The following is a 14,306-nucleotide window of genomic DNA, read 5'->3' on the forward strand; positions in this document are numbered from 1 at the left end:
GGCGCACTGGCCAAGAAGCGGCGGTCTCCATGGCAGGGCCGGGCCCGGGTCGCCCCCCGCCGCCCTCCCCAGCGCCGTGGACCGGGTTGCAAGCCGCAGGCTGCCGGGGAGCGCAGAGCTGCCAGCCAGCCAGGCAAGGCGTAAACACACAGCAACGTGACCGGAACTGGTGAGCTCAGAGCCGGGCTGTCTGCACCGACAACCTCCGAGTGATGAAATCATCCCCGGGCGCCTCCCGGGAGAGGTGCCCGCTGCGCCGGAGGATGCTGATTTCAGCACGGGAAGAGGGGATTTTTTTTGGGGGGGGAGAATCACCCCAGCAAGAGAGCTGCCTGGGTGGGAGCCCTTCGCCCCCTCCAGCCGCCCCATGGCTTCCAGGTCTGCTCGGCTGCCCCCGGTGAGAGGCCAGGCGTCCAGCTCTGACTCCGGCAATGCAGGACCCCCCCCCCCCCGCGCCTGCCCCAGTGCACTGTCCGTCTCCGGGGAGGCGCCGGAGTCCCGGCTTCATGCATCCCCGCGGGTCCAGGGGAAGGCGGAATAAAACTCTCTGGCCGCCCGCAGGTGGGGTAGAGCGGTGCTGTCCAGGGTGCTGAAAAGCCTCCCATGGGAAAGGAATCCCTCTTTCTCCCCCCACCCACCCGCCACCCATCGCCTTGGCAGAGGCCTCCGGAGCTGCAGCCAGCTCACGAAATGATTCCTCGGCCACTTGCCACCGCGTTCGTTCGTCGTTTTTGGAAGCTGCTCAGGACGGAAATCTTGCCTTCAAAAAATTTAGCTCCCAACCTTGTGGGATTTTATGGCTGGCACATGAGGCGGCTGTTGTGGCCAAAGCTGCTTCCAGCTACTTTGAAGTGTAAGGGCACATATTGAGTGTTCAGTGTATAAACTGTGCCCGACAAGTAATGGCCCAGGGGAAGGATTTTTTTTTTTTTTTAAATTCAATGGGAAGTGGGGTGGAGGAGGGAACATGGAGACAATGTTCCCGTCTGTTCCCCTCACCTCTGGAGTTTGGAAGAAACTAGAAAAATTCCAAATCTTTAGTGAAAAAGGTGGGGAATTCCTTGATGGTGTCTAGAGAATGGTTTACCCCCAGTTTGGTGCAAGTTCTACTCCCTCATACATACAAATGGAGCTACTCTGACCTGGCCCTGTGTGATATGCTTGGAATCCATGTGTGGGGTTTCATAACATAGATCTGATTATTAAAAAACTACACACACAAATACCAAGAATAATATATACTAGGCCAGATCCTCAGCTGGTGTAAATAGCTCAGTCGAGGTCACTAGATGGACAGCAATGTGTAGTCACATCAGCTGAGGCTCTGGCCCACTGGGGTTATTCAGCTATGAAAAGTGTTCCAAAACACCACAACAATGCAACACTTCCCCATGGGTTTCTTAAGGCAAATGCCAGAGAAAATAAGTTTTGCAGCAGGTCCTAAACCCAGCCAACTCAAGATCTGTTAGAGAGCCCCTTGTGTCGGTCATTTAAATGTTCTCTCCATTTAGGGTGAGAACATCATTTGTGTGATGCTACAAACTTGTCTGGGAAGAGTTTTCTAGATACTACAATCAGGTTATCTATTATGGGCATTGCAAATATAATAAATAATATGTTACACTTTTCAGCTTTTCATTTGTAGATCTCAAAGCAAGGTCACACAGACGCAGATCCTCAAAGGCATTTAGGCACTTAACTCCCATTGAGATCTTTGAGGATCTGGGCCACAGTGGCCGAGGCAGGAATTGAGAAAGAGAGGTAAAGCCTCAGCTGCTGAAAACTCTCATTGCTCCATTGATTTCAACGATGGACTAGGTGTAATTTCATAGGTGTGTTCTACCTCTGGGACTCTGTGATTTTAATAAGCAGAAGGCCAGATCCTTCACTGGTGTAAATCAACATGGCACTATTGAGTGGGGCAATGCTAATTTACACAAGCTGAGGACCTGGCTTAGAGTTTGGAGTCAATTTATTTTATGGAGCAAGCTTAATTTACACTAAACCAGAACTGGTCAAATAAAGGAAAAATATTGGTGAATAATTATTAACGGGGGGAAAACCCTCTATTTTCAATTAATTATTCAGGCTTCTCAATTTAATTCCCAGTCTCCAGCAAATGTAATGGGGAACTCTATCTCTTCCTCACACACAGCCATTCATGCCTGCTCTTGCGGGCTTTTCTTCAAATGAGGTGCTTATAACAAATGAGTTCCTTTCTGGAATGCTGAGTTAAGTGATAGATTAAAATGAGCATAATGATGACTTCCTAATTCAGAGAAATGCTGTTGCATTATTACTGCCATCCTCACATTTGTAACGATCAGATCCACATTTGCCAATACATAATTTATTTCTATTCATAGTTTGCTCTGCAGGAAGGTTTATTTTTAGTGTCTCATTTTCCCTTCCTTACATTATTTTATCCTTCAAAACTATGAATTGTATCAAAGGGGTGGGTGGGGGGGGGGAGAGAAAGCGAGGGGATGATTTCTGAATGCATCATGTTTCGCTGGATTTGTATGCTCTTCATTGATTTTTCCACTATATAAAAGACAAGTCTGCAAACGATCAAGGTCAGACATTCAGGGACAGACAGATGCCTCCTAAATGAGGTCATTGCTCCAGGATACACTTAAATTGAAGAGAGGGGCGGTAGTGGAATACAATCTATCCTTTGTGCCCAGAATTAAGTGTGGATAAAGCATCCTGACTCTAGTGATTACCTAGCAGCTTGGATTCAGCCACAATGCACACATGCTATTAACACATTTTTGAAGAGTGTTTCTCTAGCAGTTTTTCTCAGTTTTTGATTGGAGTATGACAAAAGTCCTTCAGCTAAAGCCTCCAGACAGTGCCCATTATCTAGTAATATTTCAAAACAAACAACAACCATGATGATCCTTACTAGTGCGTCCTATTATGTTAATCAGAGTCTGCTTTACTGACAGGTATGAGGGTGATCTGAGTTCAGTACTATGGGGAAATTCACCCTATGCAGAGTCCTTGCACAAATCCTATGCCAAATTAAAGTCTCACTTAAGCCCTCAAACTAGAAATAGAGTGAATATCAACCTATATTGTATTTAATTGAATACATATTAATTACATTACACTGAATACATAGAAATGGCTTCACTATTGCATACTTTTTCTTGGATTTAAAGGATAACAAAGCTCTGGAATAAAGATATTATAAAAAAGTTTCCAGTGACACACACACACACACACACACACACACAAATAAATTTGAAGATACTTAAATGTCAAGAACAAATTACTGGTTCACCTAAACCACTTGGCAGATAATGTGCTGCTGTCAGTACTCCGCAGAATGAGATTTCTGCAGTTTATTGGATGAGCATCCTCCTCAGAGGAACCCCTTAAGATAGAGTGGACCCTCTTGTAAGAAAGTTGTTATAGGCTAAATACTGGTCCCATTGAAATCAAGAGTAGTAGTTCAGCCATTGAAACCATTAGGATCAGCTATGGCCTTATATACACAGGTTCACTATGACTAGAATTGCAATCTATTCTCTACAATGCACTGAAAGAACTAGAGTGCGCGTGCCCCATTCTGGAAACATTTGCTATTGAGCATTGTGTTTACCCTGTAGTAAGTGTATGCATGAATGTGCCCTTTGGATTGACTTCCCTGGAGACAGAATTGCTCTATTGCTCATCACCAGGGGATTTCTTTACTGGTGTTCATTGCTTTGTATTTTGAAAGCGGCCTATAAGAGTTCAATAAATCTCCAAGAAATAAATAATTCAGTAAATCTAGGGGAATTCTGTCTGGATTTCATGCAGTCTAGCACACTAGGAGTTCCTTTACCTGACACTGACCTCTAGTGGCACTGACATAATATTCAACTATGACCCAGCTTATTCAAAACCATCACAGAAATTCAGTTTTGCACTATTACATTACCAGTCCAAGGCCCCAGTCTTGCAATGAACCCTGTGCTCATGTGGAACCTCAAAGAAACCAGTGGGGCCCTGCGTGGGGGCAGAAATCTGCCTCTGCAAAGCTTACTGTAGGGTGAAGCCCTAAACTCCTTTGATTGTGACTAATACATTGTGGGTAATGTTTGCAAAAGTGCCTAAGAGGTACAGGAGCCTAAGTCCTATTTTCAAAGTGACTTAGGTGCCTACAACCCATTGACTTTCAATCTATATATTTGTAGGGCTGTCAATTAATTGCAGTTAACTCACGATTAACTCAAAAAAATTAATCATGTTTAAAAAAATTAATTGTGATTAATCACAGTTTTAATCGCACAGTTAAACAATAGAATACCAATTGAAATTTATTAAATATTTTTGGATGTTTTTCTACATTTTCAAGTATAAACCCTCCCCACCACTGCAAATTTTTAGAGGTGCTAAGCATATACCTCTCGCATTGATTATACATGCTTGGCTTCTCTGAAAAGTGAGCCTCAAGCTTTTATCAAAACAGAGATCAGTAGAAATATTTCCATAATTTAAAAAGGAACACAACACAGAAGTTCTTTTTCAACCAATAAACATCCTTCTGTGGCATTTGCAACCCAAACATTGCACCAAAGTAAAACTCTCATTGATTTCATGCTTCCAAGTGACTGTAAACAGAGCCTGACTTCATGGCTTTTCTTTATGCAAACAGAGAAATACATACAGTAAACAAACAGACCATGAAAAATCAACCGATCAAACCAATGCTTTCTAAGGTGTTATCAGTAACATAGATAAAGGAATGTGTTTATTTGCAGTATTTGGGTATGGATTTTCTCCACAGTAGTGCTCATCTGAACAAAGTTACTCATAGAGGGCTTGATCTAACTCCCAGAGAAGTTAATGGGAGTATTTCCAATGGTTTGAATGGATGTTGGGTTGCCAGCCATGTGTAAGTGTTTGCAGAATCAGATTTTTTTATTTTAAAGCAAGCAATGTCCTTTTAAATGGAGAAATACATGATTAAGATGGTGGTTTCCTTGTTTGGCCATTTAGTACTTTATTTTCTTTGCTTTCATGTTTTCTTTCTTTAAGGATTCTCTCTCCAACGTACTTTGTTCTTTTGGCTCCAGGCTGTATTATCTTTCCCTCCTAAACTCTTTAGGACCTGCGTGAAAATTAGATTGCAAACTCTCTGGGGAAGGGAATAGCTTTTTGTTCTGTGTTTGTACAGTGCCTAGCACGATTGGGTCCTGGTCTGGGACTGGGACTGGGTGCTACAAAAATACAAATTATTAATAACTATGTGACTTCCTGCTCTCTCCTAATCTCCACTCCCCTCTAAGGCAAACCATTCAAGGTGGCTTCAGGGGTATAGGAATGGGGTGGGGGTGGAGGACACAGTGCGATGAAGGATGTTGACCTGTGGCTGATCTGTGTGTAAACCGATGAGTAGGCTGTGTGGGATAGATGCTCTTACCCAGGGGTGGCCAACCTGTGGCTCCGGAGGCACATGTGGCTCTTCAGAAGTTAATCTGCGGCTTGTCTAGGCACCGACTCCGGGGCTGGAGCTACAGGCGCCAACTTTCCAATGTGCCGGGGGGCGCTCACTGCTCCACCCCTGGCTCTGTCACAGGCCCGGCCTCCACTCCACCGCTTTCCGCTCCCTCCCCTGAGCCCACCATGCCCTTGCTTCTCCCTCCTTTCCCCCAGAGCCTCCTGCATGCCACAAAACAGCTGATCGGGAGGTGTGGGGAGGGAGGGGGAGGCACTGATTGATGGGGCTGCCAGTGGGCAGGAGGCGCTGGGAGCGGGGTGGGGGGAGCGGATGGAGGGCTGCTGACGTATTACTCTGGCTCTTTGGCAAAATACATTGGTAAATTCTGGCTCCTTCTCAGGCTCAGGTTGCCCCCCCACCCCCACTCTTACCCAATGAGATGTAATTAGCGTTGAGTGAATAATTTATACTGGATACTTTATTCAGTCAATTTTGCCTCCTCTTTTGCTTGCGGAACAGCTGTGAGCAGGTTGTGATTTCCTCAAATGTATTCATCATTCCAGTGTATTCCAGGCTCAATTGTGCAAATGTTTGGATTGCAGGAACTATAGAGGGGACTGTTTCGTGATTTTAAAAGCAAATCTGGCCCGGGGCCATTTGATCTTGTGTAGGACCGTTTCCTGATGCTATCCAGAAAATGGAAAGTGTCCCTCTAATTTGTGTTGAGGCTGCTGCTGCTGGAAGAAATGGATCCTGTACTGCAGCTAGAACCCTTCATTAGGTGGTCAATCCAGGAACATACAGACAAGGAAGCCCAGGTCCAGATTCTGGTTGCTTTAGTTATGCTGGGTAGCACCTTACTCCAGAGAGGTCCCATTGATCTCAAACAGGCCACTGAGAGAGTACGGTCCTTCTTAACATCAGTAAAGGTATTGGAATCTGGCCCCCAGTCTATCATGCGAGAAACAGAACTATTGAGTGCATCAACAAGAAGTGTGAGGGGGGCTTGTCGACATGGAAACTGAGCGTGTGGTAAGATGGGGTGAAAACGTACATACTAGCTTGCCGTGTAATAACTGGCTGTGTGGACCCTGCTACTCTGCTGAAATGGCAGCAGGTCAAAGTGCACTGTGGAACTTTTAGTGCACATTGGCCGGTAGAATCCTGCCCGGGACTCTCTTTTTGAATCCTGTCCTGCTATTACGGCAGCGGGTCCTGCAGGACGCATGGGGGCCCAGTCCCACTGCAGGGCTCTGTTGGCAGGTTCCACACAGCCACGTAGCGTGGGTAAGCTAGTGTGCTGTAGATTCACTCCCTGGCTTGCTCGCTCTAAGTCTCTGTGAGGACAAGCCCTGTGCTAATCAATGGTACTGCTCTGCATAAAACCCATCGCTGGCAGAAACAAGAAGTGTGTGCAGGATTGAGTTTTAAGGCACTGATTCAGCAGGTCACTTAAGTATGTGCTTAACTTAAAGCATACAAATAGTCCTATTGATGTAAATGAGACTACACCTGGGCTGAGAGTTAAACGTGTTTAAAGTCTCAATTCAACAAAGCACTTAAACATATGTTTACTTTTAATACATGCTTCAGGGCCTGATTCTCAATTATCCTTCAGGCTGGTCTGCACTGAGAAGTTTTACTGGTATAATTTCAGTGAGGGTTGCGGTTTTTTACCGAAATAATTATACTGGTAAAAGCCCTAGCATGCGTGCAGTAATTATGGTATAAAAGGTGCCTTATTTTTATTCCCCTTCCCATACTGGTATATAGGAAGCTATACTGGTATAAAGTACCTTCATAATAACATAACTGCATTCACCGAACGGGGGTGGGGTCCCCACCCCCAATTTTCTAGTGTAGGCAAGGCCTAAGTCCCCTTTGCTCTGCTCTGGGAGTGTAAAAGGATCTTAAAATGGGAGTAAATTAGATTTACACCAAAATCTCTTCACAGTATGATATAACGGAGCCTTAATGTAACTGAGAATCAGGGGCCAGATTTTAAAGGGATTTAGGCATGTAAAGATGCAGATAGGTACCTAATGGAATTTTCAAAAGTGTCTAGGCACCTAACAAGACAATACAAGTTACGCACCTAGGTCCTTTTGAAAATCCCACTTGGTGGTTTTCTACGCTGTGCCTAAATACCTTTTAAAAATCTGGCCTCAAGCCCTTAAATTGGCATTGGCTTAAGCATGTGCTTCAATTAAGCTTGTGCTTAAGTGTCTAACTGGATCAGAGACTCAGTATGTATTTAGCTCCCTTCATCTCCCAAAACTAGTCTTTAGGGCAATTTCTGCTGTAATATAATTTAATTTGACTTTAATTTTGCCTTAAATGCTATTTCTCAGTCTTATTGAGGTGTCTGGTCTTCTAATTGCTGTGAAGAACCTCATAAGAAACTCCTTTAAATGGTGCAGGACTGAAAGCTAGAGGGTTTTGATAAATTGAACATTACTTAATATTACCATGGGGATTTAAAAATATCAGAGACTTGAGGATATTTGCTCGAGCTAAGGAATGCAATTTGTCATCCTTCAGAGAGATCCTGCTCTGCATGCTCACAAGAGGACAGAAGAATTTAGCCTAAGCAATGTTGTTCAGTGGTTGTGGTGGCACGACCATATTCTGCGAAGGTTAAATGCACCTAGATTTGGAAAATAAATAATAACAGGCAGAATCCTGAAGAGGTCCTGGTCTTGCAGTGAGATCCATGCAGGCAGACTCTTGTGGCTCATTGAAATCAATGATGCTCTTTGCTGATGCAAATCCCACCTGTGCAGATCCAGTTGCAGTATTCTGGCAGAAAGTGAGAGTCAATGTAACTTACACTCGCTTTATTGTGCCTTTACCCTACTGGAGTGGTGTAAATGGGTCTTAATATCGATGAGTCTGACCAGATTCATGCAAAACGCTTTATTACTGTTTCTTTTTATCACATGTATTTACTTGATCTCCATCGCCATCTGAGCACCACACAATCTATAATTAGGCTCGGCAGAATTTGATTTTTATTTTTTTATAATTTCAGTGGATAATAAAACTGTGTCATAAGTTTTCACAACTCTGAAAATTTGTGGGTTTTAATCATTTTATTGATTTAAATTTTCACAATGGGGGGGTGTCAGACAAGAGGGGCGCCAGGCAATAATAACTTAATGACCGTAGATGTTGAGATTCAAAAAGTTAAAGCCTCATAGCCATTAAAACACAACTTTGTCAACGTTGTATGTCAAAATATACAAAGTAAATATCTTTAAATCAAACTCTAAGTTTGCAAGCAGCATTTTCCTCACTTTGTCTATCTGTAAATTTCCGATAATTATCGATGGAAACCCTTTTTCATCAAGTTGTGTGCAATGGTCTACGGACATTTACCAATAACAATCAAAATCCTTCCGAGCCTATCTGTAATGTATTTATCCTCTCAACAAATCCTCCTGTGATGTAGGGAAGTGCTGTTATGTTTTATGTTTACAGATGAGTACTTGAGGCACGGATCCTCAAAGCACCTAATTCCTGTTGATTTCAATGGGATTTAGGCACCTACCTACTTCTGAGGATCTGAGCCAAAGTGACTTGTCCAAGGTCACCCAGGAAGCCTGTGGTAGGGCATGGACTGGAACCCACATCTCTTGAGTAGCATCCTGGCCACCTTGGTATTCCAATTGATCCTATAGGCCCTAACCAAGATTGGAACTCTACTTCACCAGGCATGGTACATCTATGTAACAAGAGACAGCCCCTCGCTTGTAAAGCTTATAATCTTCTTCCATGTGAGTTTTGCTTATGTTCTTGAGGATTGGTCACTTACTGCATCATCATAAAAGCATTTCTGTACATTGCATAGCATTGTATTTTTTTTTAGAGGGAAACTGGAGCCGAAAGCATGGTCTCATCGCTTGGCAGTATCGAGTCCTCTGTTTTAGCTTGTGAATTTATAATGAGCGTGTGACAAGGGCACTTCTTGATGATGGATGAGTACTGCAATGAGATCCCACTCTTGGGTGATATCTTTTATGAATGTAAACATCATGCATTTTTTGTGTGTGTGGACATTAAGCAGCCAGAAAATACATCCGCCAAATAGTATAAGCATTTCTGTTAAGATGTAAACAGGGAAAAAGTGCATAGAATTTAAGGGAGGCCTTATAAAATCAATATCAATAAATGTATCTAACTCGAGGATTGAGTACATTGAATTGTATGGGAAACACACCTTTGAAAGGCACACATGATAGATCCTCTGTGTATTCTGCCACGGAATTTGCCATGGAATCCATCCTTCGTCTCCTGTTCTAAGCTCTTTTCTCCTTCTTTTATTTAAAAGAGAGTTGCTGATCCTGCAAAGACCTAGGTGCATGCTTAGCTTGATCTACTTGAGTAGTCACATTGATTCCACTCGCACTACTCATAACCCATGAAGTTAAGCATGTGCCTACATCTTTGCAGGATTGGCGGCCGATGTTTTTATATCCTCTTGATTGTGAAGGTGACCTTGAAAACATGAACTCGAGGCAGTGTTGTCATCCTGAACTGATAGGCTCTGTGAGGTGGGAACCCATTTCCTCAAAGGGCTGTTAACCTGGAACCGTAATTATGACAATTCAGGTGTCAACAACTGCTGGCTGATGATTGCTTCCAAAATATCCTGCTGATGCACTTGGTCCAAACTGTTTCCCATGCTTCGTCAAGTGTCAAAAGCCCCAACTATCAGCTGACAGTGCTTCCAGCCAACTTTCACTATGTAGCTCTGTGTTATCGTAATAGAGAAAACAGTGCCAGGCAGAAAACATTCAAGTCCCTGCTCCCCACAGGCTTCCTCCAGTGTGAGCTTGAGCAAGTCACATGGTCTCTCTATGCCTCACTTTCCTATTTGTAAGGTGAACATAAGAGTACTTCTCCACTCCCCAGAGATGTTAAGAGGGATAAATATGTTAATGGTTGTCAAGTGCTCAGACAATATGGTAACACGCCATAGAAAAGAGAGATTAAAAAAACCCTCAGTGTTTGATTTAAATGAAGCTGCTGCAAAATTGCTGTTCTGTTGCATGGATCCAGGGAGTTTGCAATGGAATGTAGGTCCCTTTGCCTGGGAAATACAGTGTCTTGCATATGACTTCCTAAGGACTAGGCTCCAAACACCAAGCATGATCCAAAGCTAGTTGGGCATCTTTCCACTGACTTCAATATGCTTTGGATCAGACACTTAGTTTTCAGGTATTTTTCCTATGTATTAGAATTCTGGTTCTATCATCTAGTTTCTTATATTGCTTTCATCACCACAGTATCTGAGCACCTTCCCTTGTGCATTAAACATGATTCTCGTCTGACTGTCACATGTGGTTCGTTCTCTCCCTCAGCCACTTCCTTGGAGAGAACTGTGTGCAGATAGAGTAGTGTTTTGGTTTTTCTTTTTCTTTTTAAATGGACAAAATGAAGAATATAAACAAATTCTGTGTGTTGTGGGGACATCCCTAAGCTTCTCGTTATAGTTAAGTCTAAAATCTGAGGGTTATGACCATAAAATTCCTATACATTTGTGCGCACCTCACCTATGCATGTAATACCTGGTGCCTTGCAAACTGGGTTATTGGGGGAACACATTGGGTATTGGTTTACATAAGAGAGACACGCACAAAATGTTCACAGAGAAATTGCCTAACTTCAGAAATCTGGCATTTTCCAAATGTCAGCTACATGAAACGAGCATCTACAAATTAAAAAACAAACAAACCACACCTTTTCCTAAGACAATGAAATCATAATTCTCAACAGTGCAGAAACAAAGGGTTAAATAAGTGCGCAGTTTCTGAAAATGTCAGTAAAATATTTCACTGCAGATGAATCCATATCTGTATTCTTTTAAAAAGCTCTAGATAGATTTTTTGCAGCACCCAGAGGCTTAAATCAGTAGTGTTATTTTGAATGGGTTCTACTGTTGGTTTTTGCAAGCCCAGTGCCATAAGTAAAGTAGAAAGTCTAACTAATTAGATGTATGTAAATATATGCTGCCAGATTAAATCAAATGAATTGCACAATTATCCTGTATCTTTCCTCAAGTGCCTTGTGAATAACATCAACTCTGAACAATTTAGGACTGTGCCCCGTGTGAAATGAGTTTTATGGTCTCAGCTCAGTTCTCAGTCAACGGTCATCCATACCAAAAAAATTCCCACCAACTGTGGGACTAATTGTCAGAAGGAAGGAATGGAGACAGACCTATGCATCCACCTCTAGAAGTGGTCCCTCCAGGCTAGGATGGAGGGAGGCACTATGGTCCCTAATGTCCCTGTTTTATGGACAGACTTATCCTGTCCCAAGAGTCCCCTTCCCTGCAGTGTCCCCTCTCCCTTCACTTTTCTTTCCATCCCTTCCTAACTAACCTCCCTCTTCCCCACACCCAGTGCCATTTGCTGCTATCATATTGTTCATTCTGCTTGTGTTTATATCCCTTCCCTTACCATGTGTCTGTTTTACCTGTAAGCTCTTCAGGGCTGGAGCTGTCTACCGCTTTCTGTTTGTACAGCGCCTAGCTCCAAGGGGCTCTGTTCTTTGTCAGCTCCCAGGTACGACTGCAGTAAACAAAATAACACCAGAATAATGTCCTTGTCCAGCACTAAACTCACAGACCCACGGAGTACAAGAACAGTCTGAGCTCGAGGTTAGCCTGGACTAAGCCCCCACCCCGGCATCCAAATAGCCCGAAACTTTGGGGGCAAGTCCTGCTGCGGATTCAAACGGGGGAGGTGTCTGTCCCAGGGCCGGGGAGCTTGAAGTCCCACGGGACTGAGCTGCTGCCAGCGGGGGCCAAGCAAGGCGATCCGGCAGCCAAGAAACCTCCCTCAAAGCAGGAGCCTGAGAGAGAAACTCCAGCTGCCGGGGGTTTGGGGCTGGGGGCGTCCCGTGAGCGTCCCAGACCCGGGGCTGCTCGGCGCGCGGCCTCTGGCCTCGCCCCTCGCCCCCCCCCCCCCCCCCCGCTCCAGCTGGCGTTTGGGTGGAAATCTAGGCTCGCTCAGCCCTTTTCTGCCTTCAATGCACCAGTTCAGGGGCTAGGGCTGCTGCTACCCAGCCTCCGCTCGCCCCTGGCTGGAGGCGCAGTCCGGAGCGGCCCCCAGCAGCACCCCCAGGACACGGCCGGGGGGGGGGGCATGGCATGCCGCAGAGCGCCGGGGGAGAAGCGATGGGAGCTGGTGCGATGGTGAGTGGGGGGGGAATCCGAGTTTTAGCAGGAGGTGCTGGGGAGGGGTCCGCGCTGCTGCCCTGGAGGTGGGAGGGGCCTTGAGGCTGGTGAAGGGGACTTGGGGGTGAGTCCGCTGCTGCACTGGGGTGGGGTGTCGTCCCCCCCTCCCCCCATGGCTGCCCTGGGAGGGGAAATCCCCAGCTGCTGCAGTAGGGGTGAGGTGGGAGGGGGGCACCCCCGCTGCTGCTCTACTTGCGGGGGGGGGGTCCTAGCTGTTGGATGCGGAGGGGGCGCCAGGGAGATCCACCGTTGAGGAGGAGCTCCTAGGTGCTGGTGACTTTGAATCCAAGCTGCTGCCCTGGGGTGGGGGTGGGGGAGATGGGAGGGGACAGGCCCCAGCTTTTGCATTGGGAGCGGTGTCCCAGCTGCTGCCCTGGGAGTGAGGGGCGCCAGCTGCGGTGTTGGGGTTGGTGGTGCCCTGGCTACGGGGGGGGGGGGGGGAGAGTCCCAGCGGCGCAGCGTCCCAGCGACCGCACTGGAGGTCTTTGGAGCATGGGGTCTTCCAGCTCCTGCAGGGGTCCTGGGCAGTGGGGAGGTGTGTCCAGTGTCTGCTGCAGGGAGGTCCTGAGGAGGAACCCCCCCCCCCGCCCGCCATTTCTTGTAGGGGGTCTATCTCAGACACTGCTCCAGGGGAGGGTCTTTGAGGAGGGGCCCTGATGCTGGTGAGGGGGAAGTATGGGACCGTCTCATCTCCGGCACTGGGGAGGGCAGAATCCTTGCTGCTGGTGAAGGGGATCTTCCTAGGGTAGATCCATCTTTGCAAAGGGCAGCCCCTCTGCTGTTGGAGGGGACAGTGGGGGACGGGGAGGTCTTAGGAAATCCCCACCTACTGGAGGGGGCAGGGCTATGTGCCTCTTGGGATTGTGTGTGTCCTGGCTGCTGCAGTAGGGTGAGTCTCAGTATATGGGGCTATCCCAGGTGTGGCTACTGCAAGGGTGTGTTGGGGCCTGTATCCCTATTGCTACTGCTACAAACGGGGCAAGTAGGGGGCAGGCTGTCCTGGTCTGGGCCCTCTTTCAGAGGGGCTAGTGGAGGATTCCAGCTTGGAACAGGCTTTCTCTATGCTAGTTTTTATTGCAGTCGCTTATGATGCCAAAGCCCCCCGCCCTTGAGCGGGATGCTGCAGCAATGCCGAAATGCAAATTGAATGACTTTCTGGGTTACAACCCTGCAAAGCTTATGTAACAGCTAGAGACGATGTGGCTCAGGATGCTTTTGGGGGCAGAACCCAAACTCTGCATCTGAACGTTGGGGGAGGGATGAGTTGCTTTGGATTCCAACTTTGTGGCCCTGGCCCACCACAAGGGCAAACCTGAGGAGGAGGATTGTTCTGGGAAGAGAATTTTAAGCCTCCAGTGACTTTACACTCTGCAGGCAAAACTTCCCCTCTGCAGTTTATATTTTGCCTACTTAGCACTTGCATACTTTAAATGCCCTGCAGCCTGCCAGAGAGATCTTTATTCCCGACAGTGTCTAAGTGCCTAGGCCAATATTTTAATACTTAGTTTACAAAGTTGCTAAACCCTCACAGTATTTTGCAGCCATGGCCCCTGTCCCAAAGCAGCGGATACTACAGCACTAGTACTAAGCATTTGGGGACATTGTTGCAGACTGTGTAGGAGGTGTAAT

General features: G+C 46.0%; 1 protein-coding gene across 2 annotated transcripts in view; it reads left to right on the top strand.

Annotated features, from left to right (window-relative positions):
* The first annotated feature begins 12,456 nt into the window (after positions 1-12,456).
* RAP1GAP2 (RAP1 GTPase activating protein 2) overlaps positions 12,457-14,306 on the top strand; it is a 252,831-nt gene continuing 250,981 nt past the window's right edge. For both annotated transcript variants that reach the window (XM_074974531.1, XM_074974533.1), the window contains exon 1: positions 12,457-12,635. In XM_074974531.1, coding sequence (XP_074830632.1) covers positions 12,586-12,635 — 50 coding nt within the window. In that variant the 5' untranslated portion in view covers positions 12,457-12,585. The remainder of the gene's footprint in view (positions 12,636-14,306) is intronic.

The sequence above is a fragment of the Natator depressus genome, chromosome 17, assembly GCF_965152275.1.
Source record: "Natator depressus isolate rNatDep1 chromosome 17, rNatDep2.hap1, whole genome shotgun sequence".
Taxonomy (NCBI): Eukaryota; Metazoa; Chordata; order Testudines; family Cheloniidae; genus Natator; species Natator depressus.